Source organism: Phoxinus phoxinus (assembly GCF_949152265.1).
Source record: "Phoxinus phoxinus genome assembly, chromosome: 20".
In the NCBI taxonomy this organism is placed as follows: Eukaryota; Metazoa; Chordata; class Actinopteri; order Cypriniformes; family Leuciscidae; genus Phoxinus; species Phoxinus phoxinus.
The window spans coordinates 23,123,661-23,137,002 of record NC_136895.1 but is presented as its reverse complement, the minus strand read 5'-3'; the positions used below and the strand labels follow the sequence as shown (position 1 = coordinate 23,137,002).

At 39.4% G+C, this 13,342-nt stretch overlaps 2 protein-coding genes and 1 long non-coding RNA gene across 7 annotated transcripts in view; 2 read left to right on the top strand and 1 right to left on the bottom strand.

The window, feature by feature from the left end:
- LOC306988988 overlaps positions 1-13,342 on the top strand; it is a 241,940-nt gene that overhangs the window by 52,452 nt on the left and 176,146 nt on the right. The gene's annotated exons all lie outside the window — the stretch shown is intronic.
- The window catches only part of LOC306988961 (uncharacterized protein), a 220,421-nt gene that overhangs the window by 59,674 nt on the left and 147,405 nt on the right, over positions 1-13,342 (bottom strand). The gene's annotated exons all lie outside the window — the stretch shown is intronic.
- LOC306988951 (muscle M-line assembly protein unc-89-like) overlaps positions 1-13,342 on the top strand; it is a 53,097-nt gene that overhangs the window by 23,198 nt on the left and 16,557 nt on the right. Inside the window, exon 8 of one of the 5 annotated variants that reach the window (XM_079594183.1) lies at positions 1,236-1,379. The exons of the other annotated variants lie outside the window; for them this stretch is intronic. Within the exon in view, the coding sequence (XP_079450309.1) occupies positions 1,236-1,379 (144 nt within the window). The remainder of the gene's footprint in view (positions 1-1,235; positions 1,380-13,342) is intronic. 5 annotated transcript variants of the gene reach the window in all.

Below are 13,342 nucleotides of genomic sequence, written 5' to 3'. Positions count from 1 at the left end.
AGCACATCAAATGTCCAAATACAATAGCCGAAGAATACCTAAATTACATACTTCTCCCACCATGATAGCAAAGTGCACATTGCATAAACACTTTACTGTCTTATGAGGCCACAGGAAAAATGTGTATATGTCAGTAACTCTGCTGTCGTAAGTCACATGACAATGCCAACATGGCAGATGTAGTATGTTCAATATGAATTCATACACACATGCATGCATTTATTCAGTTTAACATTTAAACAATATTGATATTTTGTAGTATCTGCTCTGGCAGTGTGTGATTTAGGCACACGACCAATTCGTACGAATTTGTACGAGTGATTAAAAGGTGGCTAATTCGTACGAATTTGTACGACCTCACTCGTACGAATTTGTAAGATTTGTCTAAACCCACGTGACGGTTGGGTTTAGGGGCGGGGTCAGGGGTAGGTCATTCGTATGAATTCATACGATTTTGGCAAATCGTAAAATATGTACGTTTTAGCAAAAATCGTACTAATTCGTACGAGTGAAGTCGTATGAACTGGTACGAATTAGCCACCTCGTAAAATTCGTACGAATTGCCGTGAGATCGGGTTGGATTTAGGACATCTCTAGTCCGTGGCAGACAAAAGGATTGTTCAGAAAACTGTGTAATATAGCCTAATTATTCGTATCATCACTGTAATCATCTATGTGTTAAAACTACATCTCCTTGTTAGCAGTGAATATTATCTATATTCACTGAATATTATACTCTAACAAACATAATAGTATAATGTTTTCCTCCTAAAATGCCCTTACAGTGAATAATTTAGTTTATAATTGATATGAATTTCCATTCTCTCAGAAGAAACATTACGTAAGCAAAGAAGAATGAATAGATATTTGTTTTAAACGACCACTTTTTGGACTAAAAGGTCAAACTGATTTTGTGTTCCGGTAAATCCGGTTAGCCTAATAATCAACTCTGCGCCGATTTTTGCATGATTTAATTGTCATCGTCAATTGACAAAAATTGTTCAGAACTACTCGTTTTAGTGTTGCAAGAATAATTCCGATCTCTTGATACGGTGTAAAATGATGTTATCTCTCTATGACATTACGATCGTAAATCTCAATGATCGAGCCTCTGACCTTTCTATTAACGTATCGTTTGTCAATACTCGTTTAAGCGTTGATGTTAAAATCGTAAATTAAATGTAAACTAACAAACGTTGGAACCGGCGATGGTCTCGCGCAAGGTAAAGGATTAAACGGCGCTGACGCGAGATGGAGCAACACTGATGATACCGGAGAGCTCACTATCAGAAACATCCAAAGTAATCAGTATGGAGATTATGAAGTGGAAATTAAAAACAAGAACAGTTTGATCTTTCACAAGAAATTCCGTATTACTGGTGAGTAGTCTACATCAAACGTTTTATAATTATTCTAGAAATAATTATCATAGATTGTGTCATCACTCTAGTGAGCAGTTTAGATGATTAGATTAACACTTAGTTTATACTAAATTAAACAGAATTTCAATGTTAAAAATTAACTGGAATTAAATTTAATAATTTGATGGTGCATAGGCTTATCTCCATTTGTGTATCAGGTGCCAGTCATTTAAAATCATTATGTGGCGGCTGCTGGTCTTCCAAAGAGGGGAAGCTCATTTTTAGGGGGAAAAAATTGCCAAGTGGTTATTATCCTTTTACTACACCCATCACAGTACAACTAAGGTTACCGTGGTAAAAGCATGGTAAATGTTGTGGTTACAGTGCATTTACAAAAAAAGACACATTAAAACTGGTATATTATTTTTTGTTAAACTGAAATGTGGAAATAACAAGGAATGGTGTAAAAATGTTGGCTAGATGCCGAATTTGCCAGTTGATAACAGACCCACTACAGAGCGTCCGGTGAGAGACTTTTACCAGAGATGATCAGGTATTCGGTGTCAAATAAGTCTCACTTACAACGACTTTGTTGCTAAGAACTTATTTATTTATCAGATGCAGCACAGACCGAGTCTCACTCCCTAAGTATCTGGCTTCTGGATTTACAAGTCCCGCCCCCTCTTACTCTCAGCTATCCTATTCCCTGGATAGGTTGTCAATCAACATATGAAATTACCTAATCTCTATGACATTCGGGAATAACCCATTTATTGTCACCACAACTCAGTACACTGAATAACTTCGACGTTGCGTGTGTGTGTGGTTTTCTATAAATAAGGATATAAGAAAAATATATAAGTTAAATAATAATAACAAATAATAGTAGTCACAATAAACATAGTAACAGTAATCTCCACAATGAATACTAAGTTACAATGATTAATAAAGTACAATAAGAAAAACAAATGTGCCATTATATGGAAAAATACACTGCTAGAAATGATTTATACTGAGAGGTTAAAAATTCGACACCTTTGCGCGCTGAGGACAGAAATGGAGCCTCTAGTGCGCATGCGCCCAAAGAGTGCTTTAACTCTAGAAGTGAGCGATATATATATGTATATATATTAAATAGGCCATATAATGAATAAAAGGCACATAGATTATGTCTTCTAAATATAACAATGAAATACGTGAGGAAACTAGTATGTAAATATACACACGAACATCTTTACGAGCTCGATAGTGTAGCGGCACATAAAAACAATCCAAAGACCGCTAAGGAGCTGAGTGGAGGAATAACTTTTGTGACGCGTTTTTCTTTGAAACTTGCATGTTGTTTTATTTTGTTCAGGTTTGCACGGTAAACAAAATATGTGCTCCAGCACTCACCCCCATTCTTCCATCCAAACACACACACACACAACAGATGTTTTAACCCAACTTAATTAATGACACACCCATTATCATTTGGTCACATGACTTTCCCATTATATGGCTCCTACATACCAGCCCCTAATTATTATAAATCGATAATTATATTAAATACACATAGGAGACATTTATAAATACAAGATCTCAAAATACAAAAAAAATCATATTTTTACATCAATCATAAATGTTAGCACATTTACAATACATCGATTCTTCAGTACAGAGTCCTTGTAAAGTCCATAACACAGTTTCAGCACGGAGTGAATTTATCATCGATGTAAAGTGAGAAGTATGTCTATGTGGTGTGTCAATGTGATGCGTGTAATAAGTTTGTGCCTATGTTAAAAAAGTCATTCTCTTTCAAGGAAAATGTCAAATATCCGCCTCTTGCAGAAGGCAGATTTTTGTCACTGGTCTAGTCAAACAGTTTGTCTTGGTCTTAAGTCTCACTTGACGAACAAAGCCTTGATTATCTGGAAATGTCTGAATCACTTTTCCAGTTATCCATGAATTGCGTGGTGCTGAGTCATCAACCAAAAGCACAATATCACCTGGAACGAAGTTGCGAGATGGAGCTGACCATTTTTGCCGCTCTTGCAGTTGAGGCAAGTACTCCTTTGTCCATCGTTTCCAGAACAGGTCTGATATATATTGCACCTGTTTCCATCGATGACGAGCATATACATCCTCCCTTTGAAAGATCCCTGGTGGCAATGATGGGGTAGTCTTTAACAGCAGTGTAAAAGCCGGCTATTCGGCCCAACTTCCGGTTTCCAAATAGCCGGTAAGGAAGCGCGTGTTCAAGTCTCTCCAGCGTTTTAAAGGAATTTTGGTTAAATAAGACACAGGTTCTCATATGCAATTATCTCGTTTTAATCTGACTCCATGAATTAAATAAAAGTTAAATGTGCAATAAGGTTATGTTTACACTTAAATAGTTACAACATGATGTAATGAGAATTTAAACCATTTGTGCCCAACATAAATGTTACCTGAGAGAGAGAGAAAGAGAGAGAGAGAGGGAGAGAGAGAGGGAGAGAAAGAGAGAGAGAAAGAGAGAGAGCGAGAGGGAGAGGGAGAGAGCCCTCTCCCCAGCTTGGCATCCAAAGACAAGAGCGTGAAGAACCCTTGCCCTCCAGTTTTGTCATTTCTCCCCCCACCGTGTCCCCAGCACCCAGGTGTGAGACATTCAAACTGACCAATCAGACCATCACAATTTCCTCCATTGTCCCAATCACTGCTATGCTGGAAATGTCTTAATGAAAAGAAAGTGTCTTTGTTGCATTGAAATAATCTTGGATTATTTCCAACCTTACAGCAGCAAATGATTGGGTGTCAGTGCTTCCAAATCATTGATGTCGGCAGATTCCTTAGTAATGGGAGGTACATTTATAATTGCTTCGAAGGCCTTCTTCATCAAGGTTTTGTGTTCTTAAAGTGGCATTAAGTACTTACGGACCTAATCATTCTTTCCCATATGCCTCCGTGATGTGAACCAGTTGGGGGATTAAAAAATCCACTTTATTCCCTTCTGCAGAAGCATGTTGTTGATCTGAGATTGGTTCCAGCATTCAATAGCTTGCCTTAACTCTCGTTCCGCTCCAAGAAAATTTTTACCATTGTCAGATCGCATTTCCAAGACATGTCCACGTCTTGCGATAAATCGTTGCAGTGCATTAATAAAGGAATCAGTATTCAATGATTGTACCACTTCAATATGAATCGCACGAATGGCTAAACATGTGAAGAGAACTCCATATCTCTTGATAGCATATAGTTTCGACCACCATGACCCACCTCTTGATGTATACATTTAAGGATGAGGTCTGAGATGTGAAAATCCTTAGCAAGTATAACGGGATGTTTTGTCTCTTCAGGCATAACTGCCCTACTCAAACGTCCGCCGACTCTTAAAACACCGTCTTCAAGGATAGGATTGAGCTTATAAATGTGACTGTTCTTCTTCACATTTTCTCCCTTTTGCAAACTTGAGTTCATCAGAGTATCTTTTTCTTTGGCAGTAACGAATTACCCCTAATTCAGCTTTCTTTAGATCTACCACAGAAAGCTCACTTCTGTCGCATTGTGCCTTGATTTTCTCCATTTCCTTTTTCAAATGTTGTTTTTGTTGGTTTTCATCCATGCTAGGTTGTATTAAAGACATACTCCGTGATTTCCTCTCCTGACTTAGATTGAAGAGTAATTGCTTAAACCTGAGGATCCAAGCCACTGACCTAAGCGCACCAAGCCAAAGGCGATGTGCGTGTCATGATCTGGGTGCTTTCTCTCACTCTATCTCACACACACACACACACACACTCACACGCGGTCTAGTAACGCCCATTTACATACTCACACGCTGACCCATTTACGCACATACCTCTTCAATCTACTTTCATGTCTTTCAGCTGATGCTCTTTTCCAGTCTTGGCCTATTACTCTCATCACCTGTCCCTCCTTTCTCACTGATTGCTTCCCTATATCCTGGCTCTTCTTTCTATCAGACCTCGCTGGAGTATTGCATTTGCTATTGTGAACAGTATTGTGTCTGACGCTATTTTTGTCCTGTCTCAGTCCTGTCGCGTGGACCCGTGTGTGTCGGTACCGAACCCAGTCCAGAGAATCGCTGTCCGCCTCGTCTGCCTCCCGGACGCTATCACTCACGGGGAATTCAGCCACGCAGCTCCAGTCTAACAGACCTTTGTTCACCTGTTTGCTTTACGCGCTTCCTGTGTTTCTAACTACCTCGGGTAGTCTTTTGTTTCTTTTGAGGCTGCATATTTGTCAAGACTTGTCAAGCTCTAATTAAATTTCTCCAAACCTGCTGTGTTGTCCGCTTACCATCATGACAGTGCGCTTGGGAGTCGACATTATGCAAAACCAGATAAGAAACTACTCCATAACCGTCTTCACTTGCGTCGGAAAAGTGGTGTAATTGTGCTGTGCTCACCTCTCCAAAACCCATTGGTTTGAAGCATCTATCGATTTTGAAGCTTTCCAATTCGCGCAATCCGTCCAACCACATGATCCACTCCTGAGCATTTGAAGCGGGAATAATTTCGTCCCAGCCTAGTTTCTTCCTGCACAGATCTTGCAAGATCTTTTTTGCATACAAAATCACAGGAGACAGGATTCCTAAAGGATCGTAGACAGAACTCATGGTAGCCAGGATCCCTCTTTTGGTCAGAGGTCTTTGCTGCAACACAATCTTAAACTTGAAGGCATCAGATTGTATGCACCATTGTACTCCCAGCACTCTTTTCACTGTAAGTAAATCTTGGTCCAAATCCAAATCCTTCAAATTTTTTGCTCTGAATTCCTCTGGAATTTTTGCCAGAACATCTCGGTTGTTACTTATCCATTTTGTCAGTGAAAAACCTCCTTTCGCGCAAATAGCAACAAGGTCGTGATACAGAGAAACAGCCTTTTCCTCTGAATTTACTGACAACAGACAGTCATCCACATAAAAACAATGCAAGACTGCATCAATTACTTCCTTGCTGAAGTCTTTGTTGTCTTCAGCACACCTTCTGAGGGCAAAATTTGCACAACTGGGTGATGAAGTAGCTCCAAAGAGATGCACAACCATACGATGCTCAGCCATATTTCGAGTAAGGTCACCATCAGGCCACCAAAGAAATCTGCTGTGATCACAACTCTTTCCTTCCTGAATCTGGATATCACTCCGATCAATGAACTGGTGAGATCTGGACCCTGTAACAGTTGGGTATTCAAAGATATACCTCGAAATGTAGCACCACAATCAAGTCAAGTCAAGTCAAGTCAAGTCACCTTTATTTATATAGCGCTTTTTACAATACAGATTGTATCAAAGCAGCTTCACAGTGATAACATGAAAATAATACAAAAAACAATTTCATAATCGTCCACCTTTAAGGCAGATCTATAATATTGTTGAATATTAAATGTCCCCAACTAAGCAAGCCAGAAGGTAAGGCAACAGCGGCAAGGAACCAAAACTCCATCAGGGGACAGAATGGAGAAAAAAACCTTGGGAGAACCCAGGCTCAGTCGGGGGCCAGTTCTCCTCTGGCCAATGAGTGAACAGTGTATGATTATGATTCAGGAGCATTACAGGTCAGAAGTTCAGAATGAATCAGAGTATTGATTCGAATACAACTCGATACAATCGAATACAACCCGCAGTTTTTCTTTTCGTGGGTGATAGACGCCGTGATGGGGTATGTACCATACCTTCCAATCGTTACGTCTTAAGTCCTCACTTGGCACTCTTTCTGCATAACCTTTAGAAATAAGGTATTTCATGAAAAGAATATTCAGAATGAAATTAAACTTCCCTTTTCAACCTTTTCATTAGGTTCAGAGCACGCTGTTCAGCAATTGTCCTGTTGTCTGGCATACAAACATTTTTCTTCCTCAAAGGTAAGCCAATAGAATAATGACCATCTACAAGCTTTAATGAGTCTGTTACCATCTCAATGAACTTGTGATCTTCTCTTGAAAACCCGGCTTGTTCGTTTTTGTTACACTCAGGAAAATCAACCTTGAATTGTTGTTGCCAAAGCTCTCCCAAGTTTGAAACTGAAATCCTGTTAACTGTAACGTCAGGATACCCAAAGGCAGACTGGTGACCACCATCTCCTCTTAGTGGACCATTTACGGTCCATCCCAACCTGGTTTTAATTGCGTATGGTCCATTATTGACACTGCGGATCACTTGAATTGGCTCCATAAACCTTGGGGCGTTGATTCCTATAAGTAATTCAACCTCAGAGTCAATTTCAGGTAGAGTCACATGTTTCAGATGTGGCCATCCCTGCAGATCCTTTTGTCTTGGGATGTTTCCACCGTGCACAGGCATAGTATTTTGTGTATAGGCATCAGGCAATTCCCAAAAGTCATCTTTGTTCAAACCGGCCACCTCTAATCCAGAAACAACATGGGTAGTTGTGACTTTTTCCTGTCCCATAGTACGCAAGAGAATATTAGTCTTTTTACCTGAAAGACCAAGTCTGTTCATCAATGCAGGTGTACAAAATACTGCAGTGCTACCTTGATCCAGAAAAGCATAAGTAACCCCAGTCTTATTTCCTTTTTTAGATTTCACTTGTACCGAAACTATGGAAAGTTTACATTCAAATTCACCAGCCCCAATAAATCCACTGGACTCAACGGATTCCAGAGCACTCAGTGTCCATTTGTCTCCTGATGGGTTTTGAATCGGTCTCTTTTTCTTGTGGGTAGATGTGAAGTATACTTGGGTGCTTAAGATTACACACTTTACATGAAAGGCGATTTCTACAATCTCTACTGATGTGCCCTGTGCACATACAGCCAAAACAAACGCCATTCTCCTTTAAGAACGAAATCTTCTCACCATGACTCTTATTTTCCAATAGATGGCACATTTCCAAAGCATGTCCACATCTACAAAACAAACAACTCTTGGTGCTGGGCGAAACAATTTCCCTTTCGTTGGTTCCAATTTCTGATTTATTTTCCATTGCTGTGACGGTAGTAGCAAAACTGCTTCTTTTAAATTTAAGGGAAGACTGAGACATGCCTTTGTTCAAAAATGTACTTCCTGTTAATGCTGGACCATCTTGTATGTCTCCAAAAACTGGATCCTTCATTATTTTTACTTGTCTTTCAACAAAGTTAACAATGTCGCTGAAGGTAGCCCGTTGATTGACAGCTTCCTGCAATTCACAGACTTCAGATCTCCATTTTTCCCTCAATTTGTATGGTAATTTCTTCACTAACGTCAACATTTTGGAGGGAGTATCCAACTCATGAAAATACTGAATATCTTCCATGGAGTTACAACAGCTTCTTAGGAACAGACTATAATCCTGTAAAGCTCTGACATCTTCGCTTTTGATATTTGCCCATGAATGAGCCTTTTCCATATAGGAAGATTCAATTATATACTGGTCACCGAAATGCTCTTGTAGTAAAGCTTTGGCCCTTAAATACCCACGGTCGGCAGGCATATGCTGGCAACTCTTTATAATCTCTTTTGGATGACCCCGGGTATACTGTTCAAGAAAATATAAGCGATCGCTAGGGCTTTCAGTTTTACGCTCCACACCGCTTTCAAAGGATTTCATGAAGGCATGATATTGCAGAGGGTTTCCATCAAACACTTGAATTTCCCTTTTAGGCAAAGATGACAAACACTGTTGTTGAATCAGTAAAGATGTGATTTCATTTTGTTTATCCATAATTTGGAGAACTTGATCAATAGGCCTATTTCCTGGACCGGCATTCACATAACCGCTCGGAGTTGTTCTACTTAACTTTGAGATGTTCTGGGAATAAATTGTATGAGAAATGTTCCCCTTGCTCGCCTTGGGAGCTGCATTGCCACCATCCTTAGAAGAAACAATTTGATGAGTCTCAGCTCTTGGAGTAAAAGAATTTGCATCAGCGTTGAGTGTCTGTGTTGCCTGTTGTCCTTTATCGAAGTAGGAATTCATTCGATCGAAACCGATGAGTCACATCACTTTTGACACGATGCACACTAGAACCTTTAAGCACTTTCACTGCCGCTGTTGCAGCAATTTCCATTCGCAACTCAAAATCATCTTTCTGTTTCCTTAAGTTCTGTTCCTTTTCTTCAATTGCATGTTTTTCCTTCATTAAATTTTGACGTACCAACAAAGATGCAATATCAGCCTCTGCCTTAATGCGGGCCAAAGAAGTGGTTGATGTAGTTGAACGTCTTGTGGAAGAACTACGTTGACTTGATCCTTTACTTCCAACGTTAGAAATACTATCGCTTGGGTTTATATCTTCTTTATTATGCATGGAAGTTTGAGACATATTCTGGTTTTTTGAATCATTCGAAGGGCATTCAACTGTTTTCAACTGTTGATCCTGGTTATCATCACTTGACTTCTCAATTCCATTGATCCATTGCTTTGTCTCTTTTATAAATGCATCACTGTGTTTATAAATTATTGAGAACCACTCATTTTGTTTGATTTGCTCGTCAATAGGCAATAATGGGCAATTTTAATCTCTTTAAAAGTTTGCACCAAAGTTTCAAGTTCAGACTGTACAGCTGAAACATTCTCATTTTTCAGCAGGAGTTCTTTGATGGCTGGCATAGAACTTTTAATGGCGTTTACATTTCTTTTTCATTCTTTCTGAAGTTGTTCAAGTTTATAAGCCAAAGCCTTTGCTGTGAGTTGAACTTTTCTTTTACATGTGTCCTGTTCAGGTTCAACATCCGCGCCCGTTTCAATTTCACTCATGATTGAAGCATGCGCACCTCAGCGCGTCTAAATACATCACACTTAGACGCTTCCCAAAACAAGCCAACACAATCCAAAACAACACATATCATCGGATATGTCTCGCAACTCCAAAAGATTTGCAAAAACCCAGCAGTTTAAACAACGATTCATCAAACACACCAACAGAGCTGCATCAATCGTAAACAAACTACAAACTGCCAAACCATTTCAAATCATCCGCGAACACAAGCAAAGACGTAACAACACAATGTCCTACCAGTTCAACGGCAGCAAACGTATCTGGAGACGTCGGTCCTGTTGCGTTAAAAGTCTAATGTGCAATAATCTAATCCAGATAGTATAATCACTCGCGTACATTAACTTTGACACATGCGGGGCTATTCAAACGTTCATAAACTAAGCAGAAAAACAATGCATAAACAGGCTGCTACTTACTTTACAGTCACGCACACAACTTTAGCAAAGATGAACACTACAGTTTGCATCCGTCCACTTTCCCGATCGGTTAAACTCCGTTCAGTGGGCGGGAGCACTGACCTGCACGTCAGTTCCGCTGCGCTGATTGGCCCGAAAATCCTGGGAAATCCCCCAGAAGGGCCCACCTTCTGGCCAATCCATATATGGGTAAAAGGGCGGGCTTTGTGTGAGACTGAGACGGCCGGTGGAACCACCTCTTCAGCCAAGCAGCCTCAGCTATCTGTAACTGTGCGTTCACACCGGACGCGAATAGCGCGTCAAATTCGCGTCTACAGCGTCTAGTTTGCCGCTTGAACATTTTGAATGCATTGTATGTTGAGATAATTTTATTGAATTTATTAATATTTTTGCAATATTTATGGTCTATTTTTGCCATTGAAAATAATACAAAAATGTATATATATATATATATATATATATATATATATATATATATATGTGTGTGTGTGTGTTTTTATTTATTTTATTTTTTATGCAGAGATAAGGCAAGTTTATTTATATAGCACATACATACACATTCATACACACTGGTAATTCAAAGTACTTTACATAGAAGAAATTAAAGAAATAAGAATAATTAAAATAGATTAGAATAAAAAAATTAAATAAAATACAGCACAAACAGTCGGACAAACTGTGGCACAGTGCTCATTCAGTAAATGCAAAGCTAAACAGATGTGTTTTGAGTCTGGATTTGAATGTGGCTACTGTAGGAGCACATCTAATCTCTTCTGGAAGCTGGTTCCAGCTGCGGCTGGCATAATAGCGGACTCGCCGTGCTTAGAGTGAACCCTTGGTATTTCTAGCTGATGTGATCCTAATGATCTGAGTGATCTGTTGGGTTTATATTCAGTGAGCATATCTGCAATGTATTGAGGTCCTAGGCCATTACATTATTTATATACCAGTAATAATAATTTAAAATAAATCCTAAATGTAACTGGGAGCCAGTGTAAAGGTCTCTAGAGACACACCAAGATTCCTGACTTGATTTTTAGTTGTTTGACCTCTAGAGTGAAGGTATGCATTCACCTTGAGAACCTCATCTTTATTTCCAAACGCAATGACTTCAGTTTTGTCTTTGTTTAACTGAAGAAAATTTTGGCACATCCAACTGTTTACTTCATCAATGCATTGGAACAGGGAGTCAATGGGGCTGAAATCGTTAGGCGATATGGCGAAGTAGATCTGTGTGTCGTCTGCATAGCTGTGGTAAGAGATTTGGTGTTACAGGTTGAATAAGAGTGGCGCAAGAATTGAGCCTTGAGGGTCTCCACATGTCATGGGTGTCCACTCAGACTTATGGTCTCCTATACTTACATAATAACCTGTACTCAGTACGACCTGAACCATTTTAGGACTATCCCAGAAAGCCCCACCCAGTTTTCCAGCCTGTCAAGAAGTATGTTGTGATCGACAGTGTCAAAAGCAGCACTGAGGTCGAGTAGTACCAGTACTGATAATTTGCCTGTATCAGTATTTAAGCAAATATAGTTTATTATCTTTATGAGCACTGTCTCTGTGCTGTGATGCGACCGGAAACCAGATTGAAAATTGTCAAAGTATCCGTTCGAGCTTAAGAATTTGTTCAGCTGATTGAAGACAACTTTTTCAATGATCTTGCCTCTGAAAGGAAGATTTGAGATCAGTCTATAGGTGCTTAATATGGTTTTATCCAGATTGGAGGGGTTTTCAGGAGGGGTTTGACAACTGCCGTTTTCAGGGAGTTTGGAAAACTCCCAGAGAGAAGTGAGGCATTTACCACTTCTAGGAGATCTGCTTCTAAGTTGTTTAACACACTTTTGAAGAAAGATGTGGGAAGAGCGTCAAGGGCACAGGTTGATGTTTTAAGGTGCTGTACAGTTTCCTCCAAAATTTTGCCATCAATTTCTTTGAAATCAGACATAGTAACTACTTTCTCAGGCTGTGGTATAATCTGTCTGACCCCAGTACAACTCAAGGATGTGCTGATCACCTTTCTGATATTATTGATTTTCTCAGAGAAGAAGGAAGCAAACTCACTGCACTTGCTGTCTGAGAGCATTTCACTGGGAATCTGGCTCGGGGGGTTTGTTAATCTCTCAACAGTAGCAAAAAGAGTGCGTGTGTTGTTTAAGTTGCTGTTTATAATATTTGAGAAGAAAGTCTGTCTAGCTTTGCCTAGTTCCATATTGAAAGCATGGATGGTGTCTTTGTAGATGTTATAGTGGACTACAAGTTTTGTCTTCCGCCACATGCGCTCTGCTTTTCTGCATTGTCTTTTCATATTTTGCACTGCTGTTGAGTTTCTCCAAGGTGCCTTTTGTCTACCACTCTTCCTGACTTTCACAGGAGCAATATCATCAATTACACTTTTAACTTTTGAATTAAAAGAATCAAGGAGAAATTCAACAGAGTCAGCAGATATGCTTGGTGTTAAAGATATAGCCTTCATAAATAGTACACTAGTGTTCTCATTTAAGCATCTCTTCTTGACAGACACAGATCTAGCTTCAATGGCAGGAGAGATCAATATATCAAAGAAAATACAGAAATGATCAGACAGTGCTACATCCTTAATAACAATCGATGAAATGTTTAGACCCTTACTGATAAGTAAATCTAGAGTGTGTCCACGATTGTGTGTCGGTCCATGTACATGCTGAGTCAGATCAAAAGTTTTTAAAACAGTTTTGATTTCTTTTGCCATATTGTTTTCTGCATTATCTTTGTGAATGTTAAAATCTCAGAAATAGCAAAACAGTCAAACTCTGAGGAAATGGTTGATAACAGTTTTGTAAAGTCCTCAGAAAAGGCTGAAGAGTATTTTGGAGGCCTATAAAC